The sequence below is a fragment of the Orycteropus afer genome, unplaced genomic scaffold, assembly GCF_000298275.1.
Source record: "Orycteropus afer afer isolate SDZICR_OR568_19922 unplaced genomic scaffold, OryAfe1.0 scaffold00057, whole genome shotgun sequence".
NCBI lineage: Eukaryota > Metazoa > Chordata > Mammalia > Tubulidentata > Orycteropodidae > Orycteropus > Orycteropus afer.
In genome coordinates, this window is record NW_006921644.1 from 12,334,408 (window position 1) to 12,353,506 (window position 19,099).

General features: G+C 61.6%; 1 protein-coding gene across 1 annotated transcript; it reads right to left on the reverse strand.

The window, feature by feature from the left end:
- Positions 1 to 1,695: 1,695 nt before the first annotated feature.
- On the reverse strand, positions 1,696 to 18,775 carry GALNS (galactosamine (N-acetyl)-6-sulfatase). The gene is made up of 14 exons (XM_007939166.1): positions 18,656 to 18,775; positions 16,192 to 16,315; positions 15,498 to 15,572; positions 14,820 to 14,922; positions 13,854 to 13,997; positions 13,624 to 13,690; positions 13,425 to 13,552; positions 13,049 to 13,188; positions 12,464 to 12,567; positions 9,693 to 9,829; positions 8,758 to 8,860; positions 6,026 to 6,147; positions 5,099 to 5,216; positions 1,696 to 1,782 (listed from the first exon to the last, which is right to left on the reverse strand). Exons 1-14 carry the CDS (start codon positions 18,773 to 18,775, stop codon positions 1,696 to 1,698), a joined length of 1,572 nt encoding a protein of 523 aa, XP_007937357.1.
- Positions 18,776 to 19,099: the final 324 nt, after the last annotated feature.

A 19,099-nucleotide genomic window follows, 5' to 3' on the forward strand; every position in this document is an offset into this window, starting at 1 on the left:
CAGGGCAAGTGCGCCAGGGGACCCAGGCCTCCTTCAGCACTGACCGTATTTCATCGAGTGTAAGGTACCATCGATTTTAAGACGCACCATTAGTGGACGGACGCACCATTGGTGTACTACTGGGAAGAGGTGGGAACCTGCCGTCCAGCGCGGCATCAGGGATGTCCAAGAGTGACCTGCGCATGAGAGCGGTCGGTGAAATAAGATCTCGGTACAAAGGAAACTCCGCCCGTCTGGACGTGGGAGGTGGGCTTTCGCTTTTGGTGGTTTGGGCCAGCAGCAGCATCCTGCCTGTCCTGTCCACTGCCCACGCATTCCCTCGGGGGCGGGGGGACCCCAAGTGCCCAGGAATGTTCGGCGTCCCTGGGTGATCGGGTGGCGCCCCCTCCCTCTGGCCTCGCTGCTTGGGGCCTTTCTGCTGGCGGCCCTAGCTGCTCTTGTGGGGATGGCCACTGGGCTGACCCTGGGGGTCTGGCCTTCCCGCCTGAGTCTGCTGCCCGGCCATTCGGTCTAGTATTGATTGGGTGACCCTCCAGGAGGTGGGTGAGGTGGGGGTGCTCCACAGAAGGAACCGTGGGCCAAGGGAACCGTTGGTGTGTTCTGAAGCCATCAGGGAGGTCTGAGCAGACAGGACACAGACGAGAGGAAGGCAGGGGTGTCCCAGGGGAGCCCACCTCCCCATCTGGGCTGTCGAGTGTGTAGCCAGGCCTGCTGGAAGGCCCACCTTACGGCACCTGGGTCCTTGAGGGGGTGACCTCGGCCCCTTCAGCCTCAGGGTGGGAGAGTCCTGGGAAGCATGGAGAGGGCACACAGGGCCTGAGTCCCAGCCCCAGGCTCTTCTGGGGTATCCGCCTTCCTACCATGACTCCGGGCCCACGGGACAGCAGGGGACACACCACCTCACTTTTGAAAGACAAGCCCACAGAGCTCCGTGCTCTGGGCTACTTTATTCTAAAATTCTTCTCCAGGATTCCCCCAAGTTTTACAGCATTTCTTTGGCAATTACGGCTGAGGCAGACACCCCCCCCCCCACACTCAACCTTCAGGGACAGTGTGTTGGAGACACTGCTCCTGGTCACTGTCTTTTCTGCCCCCAACAGGGCCTGGCTGGCTTTAGATGCCGAAGGCCGGCAGGCAGGTGGGCATGGAGGCAGCCACATCGGCCCCCACTGTGTGGGGGCGGGGCTGGTGCCACCTTCTCATACCCTCCTCCGTCAACCACCACCCATGGGTGATGGAGAGAGAGTAGGGTGAGGGTGTAGGCAGAGGAGCACAGTACTAGGGTCTGAACGCAGGCCTTGGCAGTGCTCCCTTAACACTGGGGCTGAAAGAGAAATATGAGGTATGGTGGCCAGCGACTCAGGCCCTACAGGTCCTGGGAGGAGCCCTGCTTCAACCAAGGCCAGCCTGAGGTAGTGGGGCCACGCGGATGGAGGGCCAGAGCAGAGGGGGTCCTGTGATCACAGGGACACAGTGATGGTGGTGGTGTCAGGAGAGTGGTCTTCCCCTTCACCAAGTTCCACAGCAGCTCAAGGGCCAAGGTGGGCCATGGTCGGGGCTGCAGGGGCAGGCCACAAGGAAGGCTGCGGTGTGGTGCTGGTTCGGGGCCAGGCTGGGGCGTCTCCAGCCCTGCTGGCTCTCTGTGGGCCGTGGGGACACCATCGGGTGTGCAGGGCTGGGCGCTGTCCAGCAGTGCTAATGGGGCCAGGGGCACTTCTCAGGAACAGACTCCGGGGGCGTCAGACACTTGCCTAGCTTCTCACAGCCTGGGGGTGCCCAGTTCTGCCAAGTGGGAATTCAGAAAAAGAACTGTCAGTGTGCACGGATGGGGGCTGGGGGGGTGCCGGGGCCCCCAGCGACACGCAGCTCTCAGAGCCCCGCACCCTTCTCCTGGCTGCAGCAGGGAAGCACCTGCCCCAGGCGGTCATGGAGGGCACGGGGACTCTGTGGTGCCCGTGGGGTGATGTGGCACCAGCCACAAGGGCTTCTGGGGGGAAGGCCAGAGGTGAGGGGCAGTGGGTAGGTGCTCCACCCAGCACTGTTTCAGGCACAGGGGCGGCAGCTTGCAGATGCCGCTGGGGCCGCGGTCAAGGAGCCGTCCACCCCTAGCTGGGCCAGCAATCCCCAGGAGGGGCTGGCCCAGAGCGCGCTCACAGCCTTGACTGCTCGCCAGAAAGGGCTCAACTGCCAGCTTCATTTTCCCGGGCAGCTCTCCAGAGTGGAGCTTGGACAGGTGGGGCTTGGCCTCGAGCTGCCACCCCCCATCTCTTTCTATCTCTTTTTCCATCTATGTCTCTGTCTCCGGGGCACCCCCAAACAAGTGGACCCTGTGTTGTGCTCTGGCAGGTCTGGGCACTGCATGGGAGGCTGCCCCAAGCAGGCGGTGTGAATGAGCAGTTGCCGAGCCTTGGGTGCTGGCGAAGATCAGAACTGTCGTGGCCGCACTGACCGACTTGCGGGGACCGTGTGCGCAGAGCTGACCTGGTCCACAGGATTTTCAGAGTTGTGACCTTTTGGAAGCAGACTGGCAGGACTTTCTTTGGAGGTGGGTTTGCATTGCCGACCTTTGGCCCGGAGCAAGTGTATAATCGTGTGTGCCACCAGGGGCTCCTTAAAGAGGCCGAAAGGTGCAGAACCAGGTCGAAGCCTGTGTCTGTGAGGTGAGGGCTCCCCACTGTCTGATGTGTAGACAGACACGCCATGCCACGGAAAGCTGCAGGAGGCCATGTGACGGCTGCCTCTGGCCACCGAGTGCCTCACCTGGGGTGCAGCTTGGCCTTGGAAACACAGGGAGCCAGGCTGGGGCTGGGGGTCGGGGAAGGGGTGTAGGGGCAGGGCACAGGAGGCACCATACGCACAATATCCATGTGGCCACGCATGCTGACACATGTCAGTCACATGTCCCCCCAGTGCAGAGCACCCTGTAAAGTCCTGGGGCCAGCCTGCGCTGGTCCAGGTTCCTTCTCAGTGGCAGAGGGGTGTGAGGCCAGCCCCGCTCTCTTCTGGATTCCAGGGCTGTGGGTGGGCAGCTCCTCTGATGTCCAGGAGATGGCGCCATCTCCCACTGCTTCCCTTAGTGGCAGCAGTCACCTGCATGTGCCCGGAAACCAGCCTGGGGTGGTGGAGTCCTTCTGAAGTTCACTTAGGGGGGACGCGGGGCCTGAGGGGATGTCACAGTCACCAGGAGGGGGGACTACATGTGGAGTGGGTTTCTGAGGTGAGGATGAAGAGAGGCTGCTGAGGTTCAGGACCACAAACCCACCGCTGGCCGTCCTGAGATGCCGTCGCATGGGTGGGTAGTCTCTGCAGTTCCTTGTGGCCGTCGCCTGATAGTCCTCACCTTAGGGCAGCATACTCCCGTCTCAGCTCACGACAGCTCCAGCTGTGCAGCAGTCACCTCTGGGGGGCGTGGCCACCCAGCTGGCCGAGCTCTGTGTGTTCATCATCCAAGGGGGTTTAGGGCACAAAGAAGGGGCTCCAGTGGTGCAGTGGTTAAGGCACTCTGCTGCTAGCCACAATGTCAGTGGTTCAAACCCATCACCCACTCCACAGGAGAAAGATGAGGCAGTCAGCTTCTGTGAAGATTGACATCCTTGGAAACCTCTGGGGCAGTTCCACTCTGTCCTCTAAGGGCGCTGTGGGTCAGAATGGACTCCATGGCAGTGGGTGTGGTTTGGGCTTTGCTTCTGTGAAGACTGACAGCCTTGAAAGCCTTGTGGGGCAGTTCCACTCTGTCCTCTAGGGGCGCTGTGGGTCGGAATGGACTCCACGGCAGTTTGGGCTTTGGTTCCATGAAGACCTAGCCTTGGAGACCCCCTGGGGAAGTTCCACTCTGTCCTCTAGGGGCGCTGTGAGTCGGAATGGACTCCAGGGCAGTCATCAGTGGGTTTGGTTTTTAGGGAGCAAAGCAAGCTGCCCAGCTGCAATTGGGTGTTAAGGTCTTTTTCTCCCCCACACAGACAGAGCCGCCATTTAACAGTATTTAAGTTCCCAAGAGGGTCCCCCTTCCCTCCACTAGTCCTCTGGGAACACAACCCAACTCATCCATGGACACAGGCAGTGGGCGGGTTGGGTGTGGGCACGTGGTGTGTGTGGGGCTACGAACAGGGTGGCTTAGGACACTGGGTGCACCATCTGTGCCTTGAGCCAACGGCCTGCCCTGCTGTCCCAGTTATGGCAGCGCGGCCTGGTAAGCACAGCACAGGCAGTGGGATCAGATAGTGCCGGCAGGTGGGTCCCCGCCATTCTAGGACCCCACTTCCTGGGGCCGCCCATGAGGTCTGTTTGCTGTCCTTGCCAGGCGGCCCTAGGACCCAAGACCGTTCAGGATGCCCAGGGCACCATCTGTTTCACGTCCCTACCCTGAGAGCTGCAGCCTCCCAAGACCCCGGCCACTATGGTCCACAGCGGGTGGAAGGGGCCTGCTTACATGGTCTGCAGAGGCTGAGGTACTCGGGCCACTGTCCTGCTAGAAACAGAAGTGGCTTTACCTCACTAGGCTGTTGCAAGAGGCCACTCATGAGTGGAGCTGTGCAGGGCCTGACCAGGTTCCCAGCAGGCAGCGATGCCATGGGGCCAAGTGGCGTAGTGGGAAGGGGCCCACCACCACGCAGTGGCTGGAGATGAACACACAGGGCCATGTGCCCTGATGACAGGCACCCAGTGCAGACCCCTCTTCCTGCCCTAGCAGCCAGCAGAGCCAGGGTGCACGGACAGACCCTGCTCTCATCCAGGTGGTTACACCAGTGTCAGGAAGAAGTGGTTGAGCACCACGGCCCATGCGCCCGGGAGACAGACTTCTCCCTGTCCCTTAGTGGGAGCCCCAACCAGACCATGGATGCTGGGGGATGGCAGCATTGGGGAGGAGCCCTGAGGACCAGGGTGCCCACTCTGGAGCCAGCTGCCATGGCATCCTGCACCCAGAGAGGTGGCTGAGTCACTGGACGAAAGCTGGTTCTGGGCCAAAGTCCTGCAGCCTCAGTCAGAGGGGCTCCTCAGAGCTCTCTGTGGGGGTCAGGCCTGGGTACTCATGCACTGAGGAGCCTAGACCCCAGGGCATGCGGTGGTCCCGGGCTGCCTATACGGGGAGCCCACTCACCATGACAGCTGCGTTGCACACGTTGAGCTGTGGCTGGCCGGGCACCAGTGTACTGCGGTGCTTCTGCACGGCTGGGGCGATCCACTGCAGGGCATCCTGGTACTCAGCACTGGTGAAGCTGCAGGGAGAGAGCCCTAGGTCACAGGCCATGTGGACCCCAGCAGCAGGGAGCTCAGCACTGGCACCCTGCCTCTGGCCAGGATGGTGGGGCTGGCAGGGTCCACACTCAAGTGTCCAGAGAGGGCAGTGAGGCCCTCAGGATCCCTGCGAGAAGAGTCCCCTCGGCACTCTGCCCTGTCCAGCCACGTAGACGGCCTGTGATGGGGACCTGGGAGGTATGGCTGGTGGCAGAGTGCCCTGTGGCCAGTCTGGGCCCCAGATGTGGTGATGGAGGCAGAGCGGGCGGGATGCCCGCCACCTTCCTTCAGCCCGCTCTGTGGGAAGTGCAGGCGGGACGTTGTTCGGTGACGTGCATTCACCGTGGGTTCATTACGCATAGAGATACCAGAGTAGGTGCCGTGCCGTTCTGAAAGTCCAGCACAAATGCCGTCAGCATCCCAAGTCCTCCTGTCTTCTGTAATGAAGCACTCTGAATGGCCCAGGCACGTGTCCTTTCTGCCACTAAACCACTCCCAGCAGGCGAGCAAGTACAGGAGCAGACGCTGTCTGTCACCAGACGGATGGCGGCTCAGCACACTGGGGACGCGGGGGCAGGGGCGGCGCAGATAGGGTGCCTGGGACAGATGACAAGGCCAGCCAGTGTGTGGGCAAAAGGGAGGCATGGGGGCCCAGTGGGGAGAGGTGACACTTGTCCCTTCATGGCCCCCCAGTGAGCTCACCATCTTCTGTAACTGGGAAAACAACCGATTAGAAGGAAGCGTCGCCATGGGCATGGCGTGGTGCTGGTGGGCGACGAGGCTGGCTCACCTGAGGGGGAAACGCTCCCCCGGGTCTCGCCCCAGGTGGAACAGCAGAGGTAACAAGGTGTGGTCCTCCTGGGTGTGGGTCATGACGTGAGAGACGTTCTGCCCTGGGCAGAAATCGATGCCCTGCAAGCAAGGCGGGAGGGGGCACGTGCTTCAGAGCCGGGTGAAGACCTGAGGGAGTGCCTGTGCCCACCAGGCCCAGCGTGGTGCCAACCCTGACCCCACCATGCTCCTGCCTCAGGTGGGACAAGGCGTGCGCCCAGTCAGCTTCACACCTGGATGGCCGCTCATTTCAGAAGGGAGAGCTCATTTCCAACCCCCCCATCTGCCTGAGTAAAGGGTGGGATGAGATGACAGCTCCTCAGAATCACCAGGCAGGTGAGGACCCCGTGACTGGAAGCCAAGGCACAACAGAGACGACAGAAGAGGGCACACAGGTGAGCCACGATAAGGGGATCTGGTGGTGCAGTGGTTAAGGCATTTGGCTGAGAAGCACAAGGTCAGCAGTTTGAACCCACCGACTGCCCTGCGGGAGAACGATGTGGCAGGCTGCTTCCTGTAAAGATTTACGGTTTTGGAAACCCTACGGGCAGCTCACTAGAGCCAGGCTCCACTTGGTGGCCCTGGGGTGGAGTACGATCAACATGTTCAAGAAAAGATGGAGAACGGAGATGAGCTAACTCTCCCTTGAAAAGCTCAGGCCTGTGGTCGCAGACCCCAGACCCCAAGACCCTGGCCCACACCTGCTACTTTACCCAGGCAGCCTCTGATGTGCATGAGTGTGCTCTGCACATGGGCGTGTAGGGGTGGCTCTGGGACCCTCTGTGGCCCGGTACTTGAAGGCTGCCCCCCGGGGCTCCCAGATCTCCAGAAGGAAGTCCGCCCTAAGTCTGTCCTGAAGGAAGAACGTGCAGGAGGCGGCCTGTAGCGACTGCTGTCAGTGGTCTAGCCAACACAGGCCACTGTCATCAGGCGTTGCAGATGTGGCCGTGACCTGGGCAAGGTTAACAGGCGAACTGTGGGCATGTGGAGTCACGTGCCTGCTTCTGAAAGCCCAGCCGAGGGCTCTCTGCGGGCATCAGGCCAGTCTGACCGCACACCGTTTCTGTGCCTGTGGTCTTAATGGCCAGTGGCCAGCAGAGCAGTTAATGTGTGTTAATCCAGCTTGAGGTTAGGCACCCATGAAATGCCACTGCTCCGTGCCAAGCCCTACAGCCCTGAGGTGTCAGCTGTGCAGGGTGACTGAGCACGGCTCAGGGACGAGTTTGAGGACGGCCTCCCGACCTCCCGGGAGCTGAACTGCTAGAACAAACATGGATTTAACAGCGGGAGATGCACTGCACTTGGCATAAAGGGGCCGCACTTCTTTTGGAGAAAGACCTAGTCTGGAGAAAGACTCACATTGTAACTTGGATGCATGTCAAGCTACTTATTATGACCCTGCCCGCGGTATAGGGCTTCTCTCTGATGACGCTGTCTAGAAGGGGAGACCTTGCCCGCCGGGCAGTGAGGCTATGCCTCTGACCTCCGGGTGGAAGCCCTTACACACAGGGGCAGCGTCTGGGCCCCCAGGCCTCTGCCTTAGGGCAGCCTGGGCTCTGAGCAGAATGCCCCTACTGAACCGCTGGCTGTTTCCAAGGGAAACACCGGCCCCTGCAGGGGGAGGAGGGGGGCCTGAGGAAGGGCCCTGTGATGTCCAGGCTGGCCCTGGGGCACAGGGAGGGAGAAGGCCAGAACAGAGGGACTGCACCCACTCCCGACACCCCACCCCCACTTCTGATGGGGGGTTCGCCCTTTGCCAGCCCGACTAAGCAGTGACCTGGGGAGATGCTACTCTGGGGACCCCAGGTCCCTGAGCTCAGTGGTGGCAGCAGGCCCAGGGCAGGGATGAGGGAGACTGGGCTGCTGTCCATCTGCCAGCCACCTGCTCCAGGGCCCCTGCCCGAGGCCCATCGCTCAGCCCAGACTGTTCTAGTACTCAGGGTTTGCATGGACTCAAATGGGTTTCCCTACCGATTGAATCAAATTAACAAGGTTTTCACGTATCTAAGGACCTTGAGACCAGGAGGGGTGGGTGGGGAGGCCAAGGGGAGGAGTGCCAGGGAGGGGGGAGGAGTGGGGGCAAGAGCAGCATGGACCCTAAGGGAGGGGTGTGAAGGGAGAGCATGGGGACCGGGCGACCCTGGACCCCAGGCCTGTGGCGGGTTGGCGAGGTTCCACCCTGGGGTGTGGGTGGTCAGAGCTAAGGGCCGTGTAACAGACCTAGGAGAAGATGAACAGGCCACACTGGGGAGGGACAGTGGGGACCCTGGCTGGCCCTGTGCACTTGTCCCCAACTTTAGCCCCAGGAAAAATGGGGGGTGGGGGCACAGAGCCCCTAGGCCACCTGGGAAGGACTGTGCTAACGCTGTAGACCCCACTAGTCCCCTGCTTGGGAAGGGGACTCGAGGTGTGAAGGGTGGGTGGTGGCCCGAGGGGGTTGCAAGGGACAGGGCCAAGAAGACATTCTGCTGTCTTCCCAGGATGGCCTGGTCGTCTGAGCCTACCCCAGACTCAACAATGCGTCTCCACTGTCCTCATCACCTGCCTGGCCCTGGTCTGTACCTGAGGCAGTCCCTGCTCGAGCACGGGCAGCAGGGGCAGGGCCCAGGAGGTCACGCCAGGGAGAAGGGTCACGGAAGGGTGGGGCCCAGCATGGAGGGACCCAGCACCCAGTTCCCGAGCTCCCGTTACCTGTTGGAACTCCTCCCAGGAATTGGTCCAGGTCCAGAAGTGAGCCTTGAACTGCCCTACGGTGGCAGCCATCAGCTCGTTGCCTCGGTAATAGAATATGGGCCTGTTGGAGGAAGGGCCGTGAGTGACTCGGGCCCTATGTCCACGCTGGAGGCCAAGCCCAGGAGCCACCACCCTGTGCGGCTCTCGGCTGGACACTGACAGGAGACACAATGGACGTTTACATCCTGCTTTGCCGAACAGTGGCCAGGTCTGAGAGGCGGCCCTCCCAGCCTGTCCTTCCTGTGGCCATGGTGAGGCAGCCCACCCTGTGGAAGGGGGCCTCAGGATGGGGTATGCCAGGCAGACGGGGGCCAGCTGAGAAAGCCCAACAGGGCAGGGGTGGTGCTAGGGCACCGAGGAGAGCAGTGTGCCCCTCTGGGGCCAGGTGCTCAATCTGTGCCCATCAGAGCCAGCCTATAGTGGTATGGTGGGTAAGGAACCATCTCCTTTCTAGGGAGCATCTTACACGCACGGCCCTCTCGAGTGGTGTGGAGGTGTTGACTCTGGATGCCAGGCCTGGAGGGGGGGCAAGGCTCACAGGGTGGGCAGCAGCCTTCTCCTAGCCAGACCCAAGGGCCAATGAGAACAGCTCTCCCATTTCTCACACTTGAAGCAGAAAGGGTGGCACCATGGGAACTTCCAGCATGAGCCAGACACCAGGAGGACAGGGCTCAGGGCAAAACATGCCAGCGCCAGCCTGCAGAGAGGCGCAGGAGCTGCCTCCGACATCTGCCAGGTCAGGCCACCACCAGATGCCAAGCCGGGCTCCAGGGCTCGTCCACAGGCCCTCCCCCATCCTCTACCAGTGTCCCCAGCACAGAAGTCCCTGATCTAAAGTCACAGCACGGGCAGTGGCCACCAGTGCTGGGGTGGGAGGGACACCTAGTACCGACCTGTCAATCAGCTGACCTCGCAGGAGGACGGGGAGCAGGTCCAGGCCATCGATCTCCCTGTCGCTGGGTGGCTTCAGGCCTGCGAGGGACAGGCTGGTGGTGAAGAGATCCATCAGGCTGCCTGCTTGGTGGCTCACCTGAAACAGACATGGCGTGACCACAGCCTGGACGCCCAGGGGCTCAGGCATGTGTGTGCTCACCTCTGGAGGCATGTGCACATGAGGTGAAGGCATCCCAGGCTCTCATGCATGTGACAGATGTGTCTGATTCAAGGGGTAGTCATCCCTGATTTTCACATACATACACACACACACACAACCCCCCTACAGATGTGTCTGATATGGGGGTAAGGCATCCCTAACTCTCATACACGTGTACGTGCACACACACACACACACACAATCCCCCTGCACAGATGTGTCTGATTCAAGGGGAAGTCATCCCTGATCCACACACACACACACACACACACACACACACACACACATCCCCCCCAACAGATGTGTGTGGCAGGGGTGAAGGTCCCCCGCCTTTCCCTAGGTACCACCCCTTGCCCCCTCGGCCCCAGGAACCTCCCTGTTCATGACGATCCAGGGTGGTGCACACATGTGGCCTTGGCTGTGTGCCCAGTATGTGTGAATGTACCTACATCTCATGACCCTGCAGGGGGCCTAGCACCCCACTTTCATTTGGAGAAAGCTGTATCCCAAGCTCAAGGGATTTGGCTGGTCTCAGAACCCATGAGGGCAGAGTAGGGCTCAAACCAGTTGGTCTGGCCCCCACAGACTCCTCAGCCTTGGGCTGTCCTGAGTCATAAACACATGGAGAGAGAAGATGGCCCTTCCAGCTCCAACAAGCCATAGGCCTGGAGCTGTTGGGCTGCTGACACTGCTGGTTTACAGCGGCCTGAATGCCCCCCCACTAACACTGTGAGCTGGCTGGGGCCAGTGGGGTCTTCTGACTGGTGCCTGATGTGGTCACTTCCTGTGTTCACAGATGGCCTGGATGGGAAGAGGTCCAGCCAAGGGGTCACTGTCACCAGGCCGTTGCTCTAGGACAGGGCCAGTTAGGGCTGGCTGACAATGGCAACTCAAAGCCACAGTGGGTTCTCCCAGTCAGGTGTGGGTCCTGGGGAGGGGACCCTGCAGGCCTGAGAACACACGTCAGGAAGAGGGCAAGGTAGGCTGGTCTTCTCCCAGACGACAGGTCCAGGGCCCATGAGCCAGCTGGGCGTGGTCCTGGGCTACACCTTTCCTGACTCTGTTGCTCACACTGACACACCAGGTGGCTGAGTCCCCTGTGTGCTCAGTGGGTCATGCCCATGACACTAGGGCAGTGGCAGCAGCAGCCTGGGACTCCCCCCGGGGTTTGACGCCAGCACCTCCTCCTCTGGTGTCTACGTCCCTGCTCTGTAACTGCACCATGGGGCTCACACCCTGCAGTGGGGAGACAAGGGCTTGACTGGGACTGGCCCACAGGACAGACAAGACACTGTGTCTGCTGGGTGGAGCCTGGGAAGGCTGGTGGCTCCCGTGTACTGCTGGCCACTCCACTGAGACCCTCCTGACAGGTGATCGCTGCTTGCGTCACCCAGGCCCGCCCTGGCCTCACATGGGTCCAGTGAGGGGGGACAAGTTTCCCATGCAACGGGAAGGCATATGTCTTGTATCTGGGTTCCAAAGGGCATGGGGAGGGGCACACAAGGAGAATATTTGGTTAAGACCCTGTGAGGCCTTCGAGAGGGGAAGGGGAGGAATGCCACCAGGGTTTTGGTCAAAGGGATGTCCAGCACTGTTTAAGGACAAGGAAACAGAAGGATGCGCACACACTCCAGCGTGCGGGATCAGTGGGGAGACGGGGGGCAGTCTGACCGTCCCATCAGCCCGAGCAGCTGGTGGGCCGCACAGAACGTGCTCCTTGGAAAACAAGCTCTCTGTGCTCTCAAACGCCAAGCAGGGAGCGACCCCTGCTGGTGGGGCTGCACGGCGGGAAGGGTCACCGAGGCCCTGGGCTGGACCCCTAAGTCTTGCTCTGAATCCAAGGCCACAGTGGACAAAGCCGCTCATGTCTGAGTGGGGGCAGTGGAGCGTGTGCGGCCCGTGGGCAGGGTCAGGGAGACTCTGAACGAGCCCCGTGTGGTTCGCACACCCCACCTCCTGACGTGGGGCCGGGAGAGGCGCAGGCGGAGGGGGAGGATGCCTCTTTCCCCTCAGGGAGCAGGAACAAGCTGGCACGGGGCGGCCTGGCCCAGGGCGCAGGGTCCAAACACTGGACACGCGTTTCCCAGGTGGGACCTCGTGGAGGGCAGGGGTGTCAGGGCCTGTGCTGCGGGCGTCCTAGGAGTGACCTGGAGGTGAAGCCAGTGCGCGGAGCAGCAGGTGCAGGTGGTTGCCTTCTCCCCAGTGTTGGGGGGACATATGCACTGTGGGCTGACGCAGTGGGGCTCCCGAGCCCAGGGGAGGAAACTAAGAGCGTCACCGCACAACATCGGTCCCCGGGAGACGCACATTTGGGCAAAAAGAGATTCTGGGGCCACACGAGCCAGGACACTTGGGTCACTCTAGGCCCCTCGGGGTTCACCATCACACTAGCAACTCAGGTTCTGACGAGTCCCGCAGAGAAGCAAGCTGCCCGACTCCGTCTCACTCGGTGATGGATGGGGTCATAGCCAGCCGCTCCGTCTGCTCAGCCCAGCAGAGTCCAGCTGCACCCCTGATGACCACATGACCTGCAGGGACTCTCGAAACACGGCCTCCCCAGCCGCTCCTTACCTGTCCTGCGGGGACATGCCCAGGCCACCATGCGATCGCCGGCTCCCGCACACCCCCCTCAAAGGTGGTCTGCTTTCCGCACAGAAAGGGGCTGTTACTGCCAGCTGGAGGGAGGAGGGTCGCGGTCAGCCCAAGGCTCAGAGCTTGCTTGGTGGCAGGCACAGCTACTCTGGCTGCCTGTCCTTTCAGACAATACTGGACACACTGAGATCATGACAAAGCCCGGCCTTGTCACAGAGAAGCTCAGACGCAGGGCTGAGGCCAGAGAGCTTGGAGTTGCTTGGTGACCACCAGGCAAATGTGTGGTGCTGCCCCCCAGTGCTGCCGCAGCTCCCTGTCCAGACCAGGTCAGGGCCCCGGGGAGGGGGCGGGGAGTCAGGGCTGAGGGAGTTCAGGGAGGGTGGAGGGCAGGGACGGCCCCTCGCTGGGAACGGTGCTGGCAGGGCCCTTGTCTTCATGGGAGGCGGTGTGTCCTGCCCAGCGCCACCCACACCTGCCGGCTCTGCTGCCAGCCTTGCTTGCCTCCCATGCCTCCGTCCACGGCCCCGCTCTGCCGTTACCTGCACGGCCAGCACACACACTCACCTTGTCTGGGGGCTGAGACGAGGGCTGCGCCGTTGTCTGAGGTGAAGAACACAAAGGTGCTGTCTGCGAGATGCAGGCCCCGGAGCAGCTGCAGGATCTGCCCGACACTGTCGTCGAGCTCCCGCACAGCGTCCCCATACCTGCGGGGCCCCACGTGGTAAGGCACAGGTGCTCTGAGAGCACCATCCCCCAGGGGGTAAGGCATGGGTATTCCCAAGAGCACTGTCCCCACACCTGTGGGACCCTAGGTGGTAAGGCATGGGTGTTCCCAAGAGTGCCGTCCCCTGCGCCACGGGCCTCCAGGAAGCTCCCCAGCTGTGGCGGTGGGCCTCCCGTGGCCCTCCCTCAGGGGCCAACGCTCCATGACTGGACTCACCTCCCTCTCCGACTGGTCCCCAGGAAAGGCTTGGAGGCATAGACGGGTGCGTGTGTGGCGTCGACAGCCCAGTAGAGGAAGAAAGGGCGCTGTCGGGAATGCTTCCTCTTGATGAAGTCCAGGGCTTCCTGGGGGAGAGGCATCTCTGTCGCCCGGGCAGTCCCCACCCAGCCTGCCTGCCCACCACAGCACCTACTACCTGCAAGTAGATCTGGGTGAGGTTGGCTTCCCCCGTCTTCAGATTAATGGGGAATTCTTCATAAAACCTGAAACCATCAGAGAATCAGGAAATCTGGGTCCAGGATGAGGCTGTCTCCGGGCTCCGCAACAGAGTCACGGCCTGGGCCACCAAGCAGTGGGCCTGCTGACCACCTCCTAGTCTCTGTACACGGGGACCAGGTAGGGGCAGACATGGAGACAGGGAGTTACCTGCCGACCATCTCCCAGTCCCTGTACACGGGGATGTTGGGCTTGGCTTTGTTGTCGTACGGTCCAAAGTGACAGTTGGGAGATCCAAACCACTCGTCAAAGCCGTGCTTCAGGGGGTGGAACTGGGGCCTGTGGCCCAGGTGCCTGGGGAGGGGGACCCAGGAACTCAGGACCCCACCAGCAACTTCACATGGCATCGGTGCTGCAGCATCCACAGGGTACCAAGCAGCTGGACCCTGGCCCAGTGGGTGAGCAGGCACCTTGGGTCCTGCCAGAGACAGGGCGGGCTCGGGCCCCAGGCCCAGAGGGCAAGCAGGCACCTCAGGTCCCACCAATGACGGGGAGGGCCTAGCCCCCAGGCCCGGCAGGCGAGCAGGCACCTCGGGCCCTGGCAGTGAAAAGGAGCAGCTCAGACCCATGAAACCCCAACAAAGTGGACAACAGGGCCAACACCATTGCCCAGGGGCTGACAGAGATGAAAGGCTACACCGTGCAGGCCAGGCCAGCCACACAGGCGCATCCCTGCTGTTCCCAGTCCCACACCTCAGAGCCACCTGCCCACCACTCCCCGGGCTTTCTTCTGATCAGAACAGTCCAGCCTAGCTGTAGGCGCCCCTGCTAGCTGACAACCCCCATACTCCCGGCTGATGCTCCCCGCGGGCTAAGGCCGCTCCCAGCTGACACGGGCTGCTGTGTGTACAGTGCTGGGCTAGCCAGGCAGTGACAGGGTGCATGGGGGCTCATCTGGGCCTCGCTGGGCCACTGGACATCACACTTGTGACCGACCGCAGAGCTGCCGCGTGTCCTGAGGAGCCCGAGAGCCACGCCCGCCTCTTTCCAGAGTGACCGGATGCGAGGCGCCCACACTGGGATTCGAGTCGCCTCTTTCTCCTGGGAGTGTCCCCACGTGGAAAGTTTCTGGGATGCCCTTGGAGAGTGGAGCAGCGAGGGCTGTGTGGCACTCACCACTTGCCAACTATCTTGGTGGCATAGCCGGCCTCCTTCAGGAGCTTGGGCAGGAGGCGCTCTGAGGCTGGGATGCCCCCCACGATGTCCTGGGGCGTGTACGCTGCGGGGAGCAAGCAGCTGAGGTCAGGGGTGTACAGGCCAGCAGCTGTCTCGTGTTGGCTGGTGAAGGGCCTAAAGTCAGTCTGCTCTCAACTGCCCTCAGGATACGGGTCGGGGCTGTGGTTGGGAGCCAGGGTGCTCTCAGTGCCGCAGTTAGTGGGGGGCGCAGGTGGAAGGTGGGGGCGGAGTCCACAGTCCCTGCCCACCGCTCTGCTGCCCTGTCTCTGCACTCACCTACACCCCTCCTGGGATCCCCAACCCGCTCTGAACACCCTGCTTTCTTCAAAGGTACCTGAAACCTCCCTTCCTCTGGGAGCTGCATCTAGAGGCCCCAAGGTCCCCTGCACACTGTCTGAACTCCGCCTCTCCTTGTGCCATTGATCTCCAAGGGGACAGATGCCTGGGGTGTGTCCTGGACCAGGGAGGAGACCTGGTGATCTGCCCACAAACTGTGACCTAACCAGGACCTCGTCTAAGCGGACGGACAGGCCTCCCGTGGAACCCAGCATGCGTTCACTACACATGCCCATGCTCAGGTCCTGGCACCTGGCCCATGGGCCCCAGGAGAGGGCGTACCGTTGCGGGCATGCCCATTGGTGGTGTAGAAGCCAGTGCGGATGGGCAGGCGGCCGGTGAGCAGGGCTGCCCTGGCTGCACAGAGACACAGAGAGAAAGGCACTGAGGGTCTGTGTGCCACGTTTGTGTGCCATGTCGGTGAATCGAGCCGTGTGTCTGTGACACGGGTGCCACACCGGAGGTCCTGAAAGCCACCAAGGCCTCGGGTTCCCGTCTGGCCCCTCAGCAGCTCCCAAGTCAGGCACCACTGTCCCCATGTACAAGCTGCACTGCGGGCCTCAAAGCAGGGCCCATCTCCCAGGCCACTGGTCCTTCCAGGCCCCTGGGACTGCTCCCCCCAGTCACTGCGCAGGACAGTGGTCACTGGGCTATATGACTATGCTGGTGTGTCCTCGAGGAGGAAGAGGGGAGGGGTATGAGATGCCCGTCCCTGTTGTCCCCCAAGTCACTCACAGCCACGGTAACCAAGGCAGCACTTAGACCTCCCACAATCCCCTGAAGACTCCAATGCATGGAGTGCCTGATGCATCGGTGCCCCACACCACGGGGCCTGCCACTCCTGAGAGGTAGAGAGTCAACAGGAAAGGCCTCCAGGCCCCCGGCCCTGTCGTGCACCACAGCAGCCCAGAACCCAGTGAGGCTGGGGCCGACCCCGCCTGTCTGCCTCTGCTCCACCCTCGGGCTAGTGACTTACAAGGCGAGCACAGCGGGCTGGCCGAGTAGAAGCTAGGGAACAGCAGCCCCTCTGCGGCCATGCGGTCCAAATTTGGGGTCTCTCTGGAAGGCTCTCCGTTCACCCCCAGGTCGCCCCAGCCCATCTGCAGGAAGAGCAGCGACAGGCGGGTAAGAGTCCATCCGACAGAAGCAGGTCTCTCTGGGGGCAAGGCTCACGGGGAGCCACGGGAGAAGCAGCCCTGACCTGGCACTGGTGCCACGTGGTCCTGGGCTTGGCCCGTTACGGCTGTTTCTCTGTGACTGCCCTCCAGTGGTGGCGCCTGCCCATGCGTTCCTGCCTCCTTTCCCAGCGGGAAACAGCCGTCTATCTGTCCACCTAGATAGTGGTTCCCTATACAGAAGCCAGCCCTCCTAAACAGGGTGTATAAACCAGGGTTCACAAACCAGCCATGTAGACGTTTAAAATGTCGCAGCCGCTGTGGGACACAGTGTGGCAGTTCTTCCAAAGAGTCAAGCTAGAGTCACCACCTGACCCAGTGGCTGCTGCCCTAGGTATACACCCCGACACCTGCAAGCAGGGCCTCAGACAGACACCAGTATACCTGTATTCACCGTGGCACGACCCACAACAGCCGAAAGGTGGAGACCACTCGCATGTCCGTGAACACGTGAGCGATACACAGAATGGGGTAGGCACGTCAACATGACGGGAGGTTTCAGCCATAAAGTGAAGGTCTGAGGCACACCATGTGGACCCTGTGCACATGCCGCTGAGAGAAGCTGGACACCCAGGATGGGTCACATGTGATCCCAGTTCTGTGCGACATCCACAACAGGCAAAGGGACCAGGACGGAAGTGACCGGAGTGGGAGGGCGGTGGGAGGTGGAGGCAGAGCTCCGGAGACAGGGTTTCAGCTGAGGCCGAGAGACCACAGACGACTTAGCCATGGCTCTTGGTGATCGGCTTTCTTCCCAGAGGGACGTGTTATTGGTGTGATTATATGTGAGTGTCTTACATGTGTGTGTAACGTGTGTGTGCGGGGGGGGTACAGAGAGACAGACAGGAGGACAGGAAGGTCTCACACGGGTGCTGAGCAACTGCGCTGGGCAGTGGGCTCCTGGGAGGTTGGGGCTTTTTCTTTGCACTTTTGTTGCTCAAGGCTTTTTTTCTCTTTGCATTTTCTGCTCATCTATCATTTTTTTATTGGGACAAAGGGCTGCTCTCAGCAGCTACAGGAAGGGAAAGAGGCCCTCATGTGAGTGAGAGGGGGTCATCTCATGACTTCTCTGCAAGGGCACAGAAGGACAGGCAGCCTTCAGCAAGGCAGAAATGTGTTTTCACTAGCGCTGATCAGGAAACGGCTGGCTTGGGCCTGACACATTCTGCCATAACAGGAATGGGGGTTGTCGACGGTCCCGAGAGGGAGAAACTGAACTTAGTGAACCAAGTGTTCTCAGCCCTGGCTGCCCCTGGGTTGTAGCTTTGAGGGGAAAAGTCCTTGGGGTAGACAGACAAACACTGTACATTTCTAACTGAAGAGACACCCGTGAAACAATTCTGTATGAAGCTCTTTGGGGACAAAGGTGTAGTGAGCGTCAGTGATGGTCAATATTGTGCCCCAGTCCTCAGGAACAGTGGCTGCAACGGTGGGCTCAGATGCAGCAAAGACGGTGGGGCTGGCGCAGGACTGGGCAGTGTTTTGTTCTGTTGTGCGCGCGGTCCCTGTGAGTCAGAGCCGACTCGGAAGCACCTAACAACCATGGGACACCTGGAAGCCTGTACGGGTCAGCCCCTCACAGGTGAGCCACAGAGGTGCACAGAGCCGGGAAAACCAGCGGCAGCCCATGGGTCCATGGAAAGGCAGGACCAGGCTTGTCTGGGATCCCAGGTCCTCCTCGGCCATATGCCCACTAACTCCTGCTTCTCTGTTTTGCTCCTGTGGCTCCTTGATAAGGAACAAGCAGCAAATACCAGGCCAACAGCTCAGGCCCCTGGAGGGCGGGTGCTACCTCCCCCCACAGCTCACGAGTCCCACCTGCAGGGGAGGCCGGGCTGCACCTGCGCCTGACAGGTAATGTCCTGCCAGGCGCATCCAGCCCTGCTTCAGAGAGTTGTGACCTGAACCAGGTAAGATGGGAATCGGGTACGGCTGGTCAGAGGCAGGCCAAGCCCTAGCATTCAGTCAGCTCTGTACCCCTTCCTGCCTCCCACCCTCCACCTGGGTCAGTGGGAGCGAGGGGGGCAGGGGTGCCGCTGGGGCGCGACCAGCCTACCCTCCTGCAGCTGGTCCCGGCGGCCCTTCCTTCCCCGCAGGGAGGCTGCGACACCTGACGAGCGCGGAGGGCGGCCGACCACACTGAGTGGGCGTGCAGGAGTCAAGACGGAAGTCCCTCGTCGGAACAAGGAGTGGCGGCCTGCCTGCAGCTGGGCGCCTGGCCTCCACCCCTCACCCCAGCTCCCGCTGCCCCTCGCCCGCACTCACGTCGTCCATCAGCATGAGCACGATGTTAGGGGGCTGCGGAGCGCCCACGGCCCCCAGCCCCACGGCGCTCAGCACCAGGACCAGCCTGCACCACCTCGACGCCGCGGCAATCGCCGCCATGGCTACCACCCGGGCCGCTGAGGAGCCAAAACCACCGCTGAAACCAAGCGAGCGCACTGGTCACTCTTCCGGCAAGGCCGGGGCCACGTGACAGGCGGCGCGGGGCACGGGCCAACCAGGAGAGGTGGGGCGGAGCCACGGCAGCGGGGCGGGGCCACTGTCAGCCGAAAGAAAGGCGCCGCGGGGCCTTGAGGGCAAAGGTCAGGGCCTGGCCTGTGACGGAGGGGCGGGATCTGAGACAGCTTAGTGTAGGCGGGGAGGGGCCTAGGCTGGGCTCTTGCCCGATGGGGCGGGACCAGGGTCCGCCAACTGACGGGAGGGCGG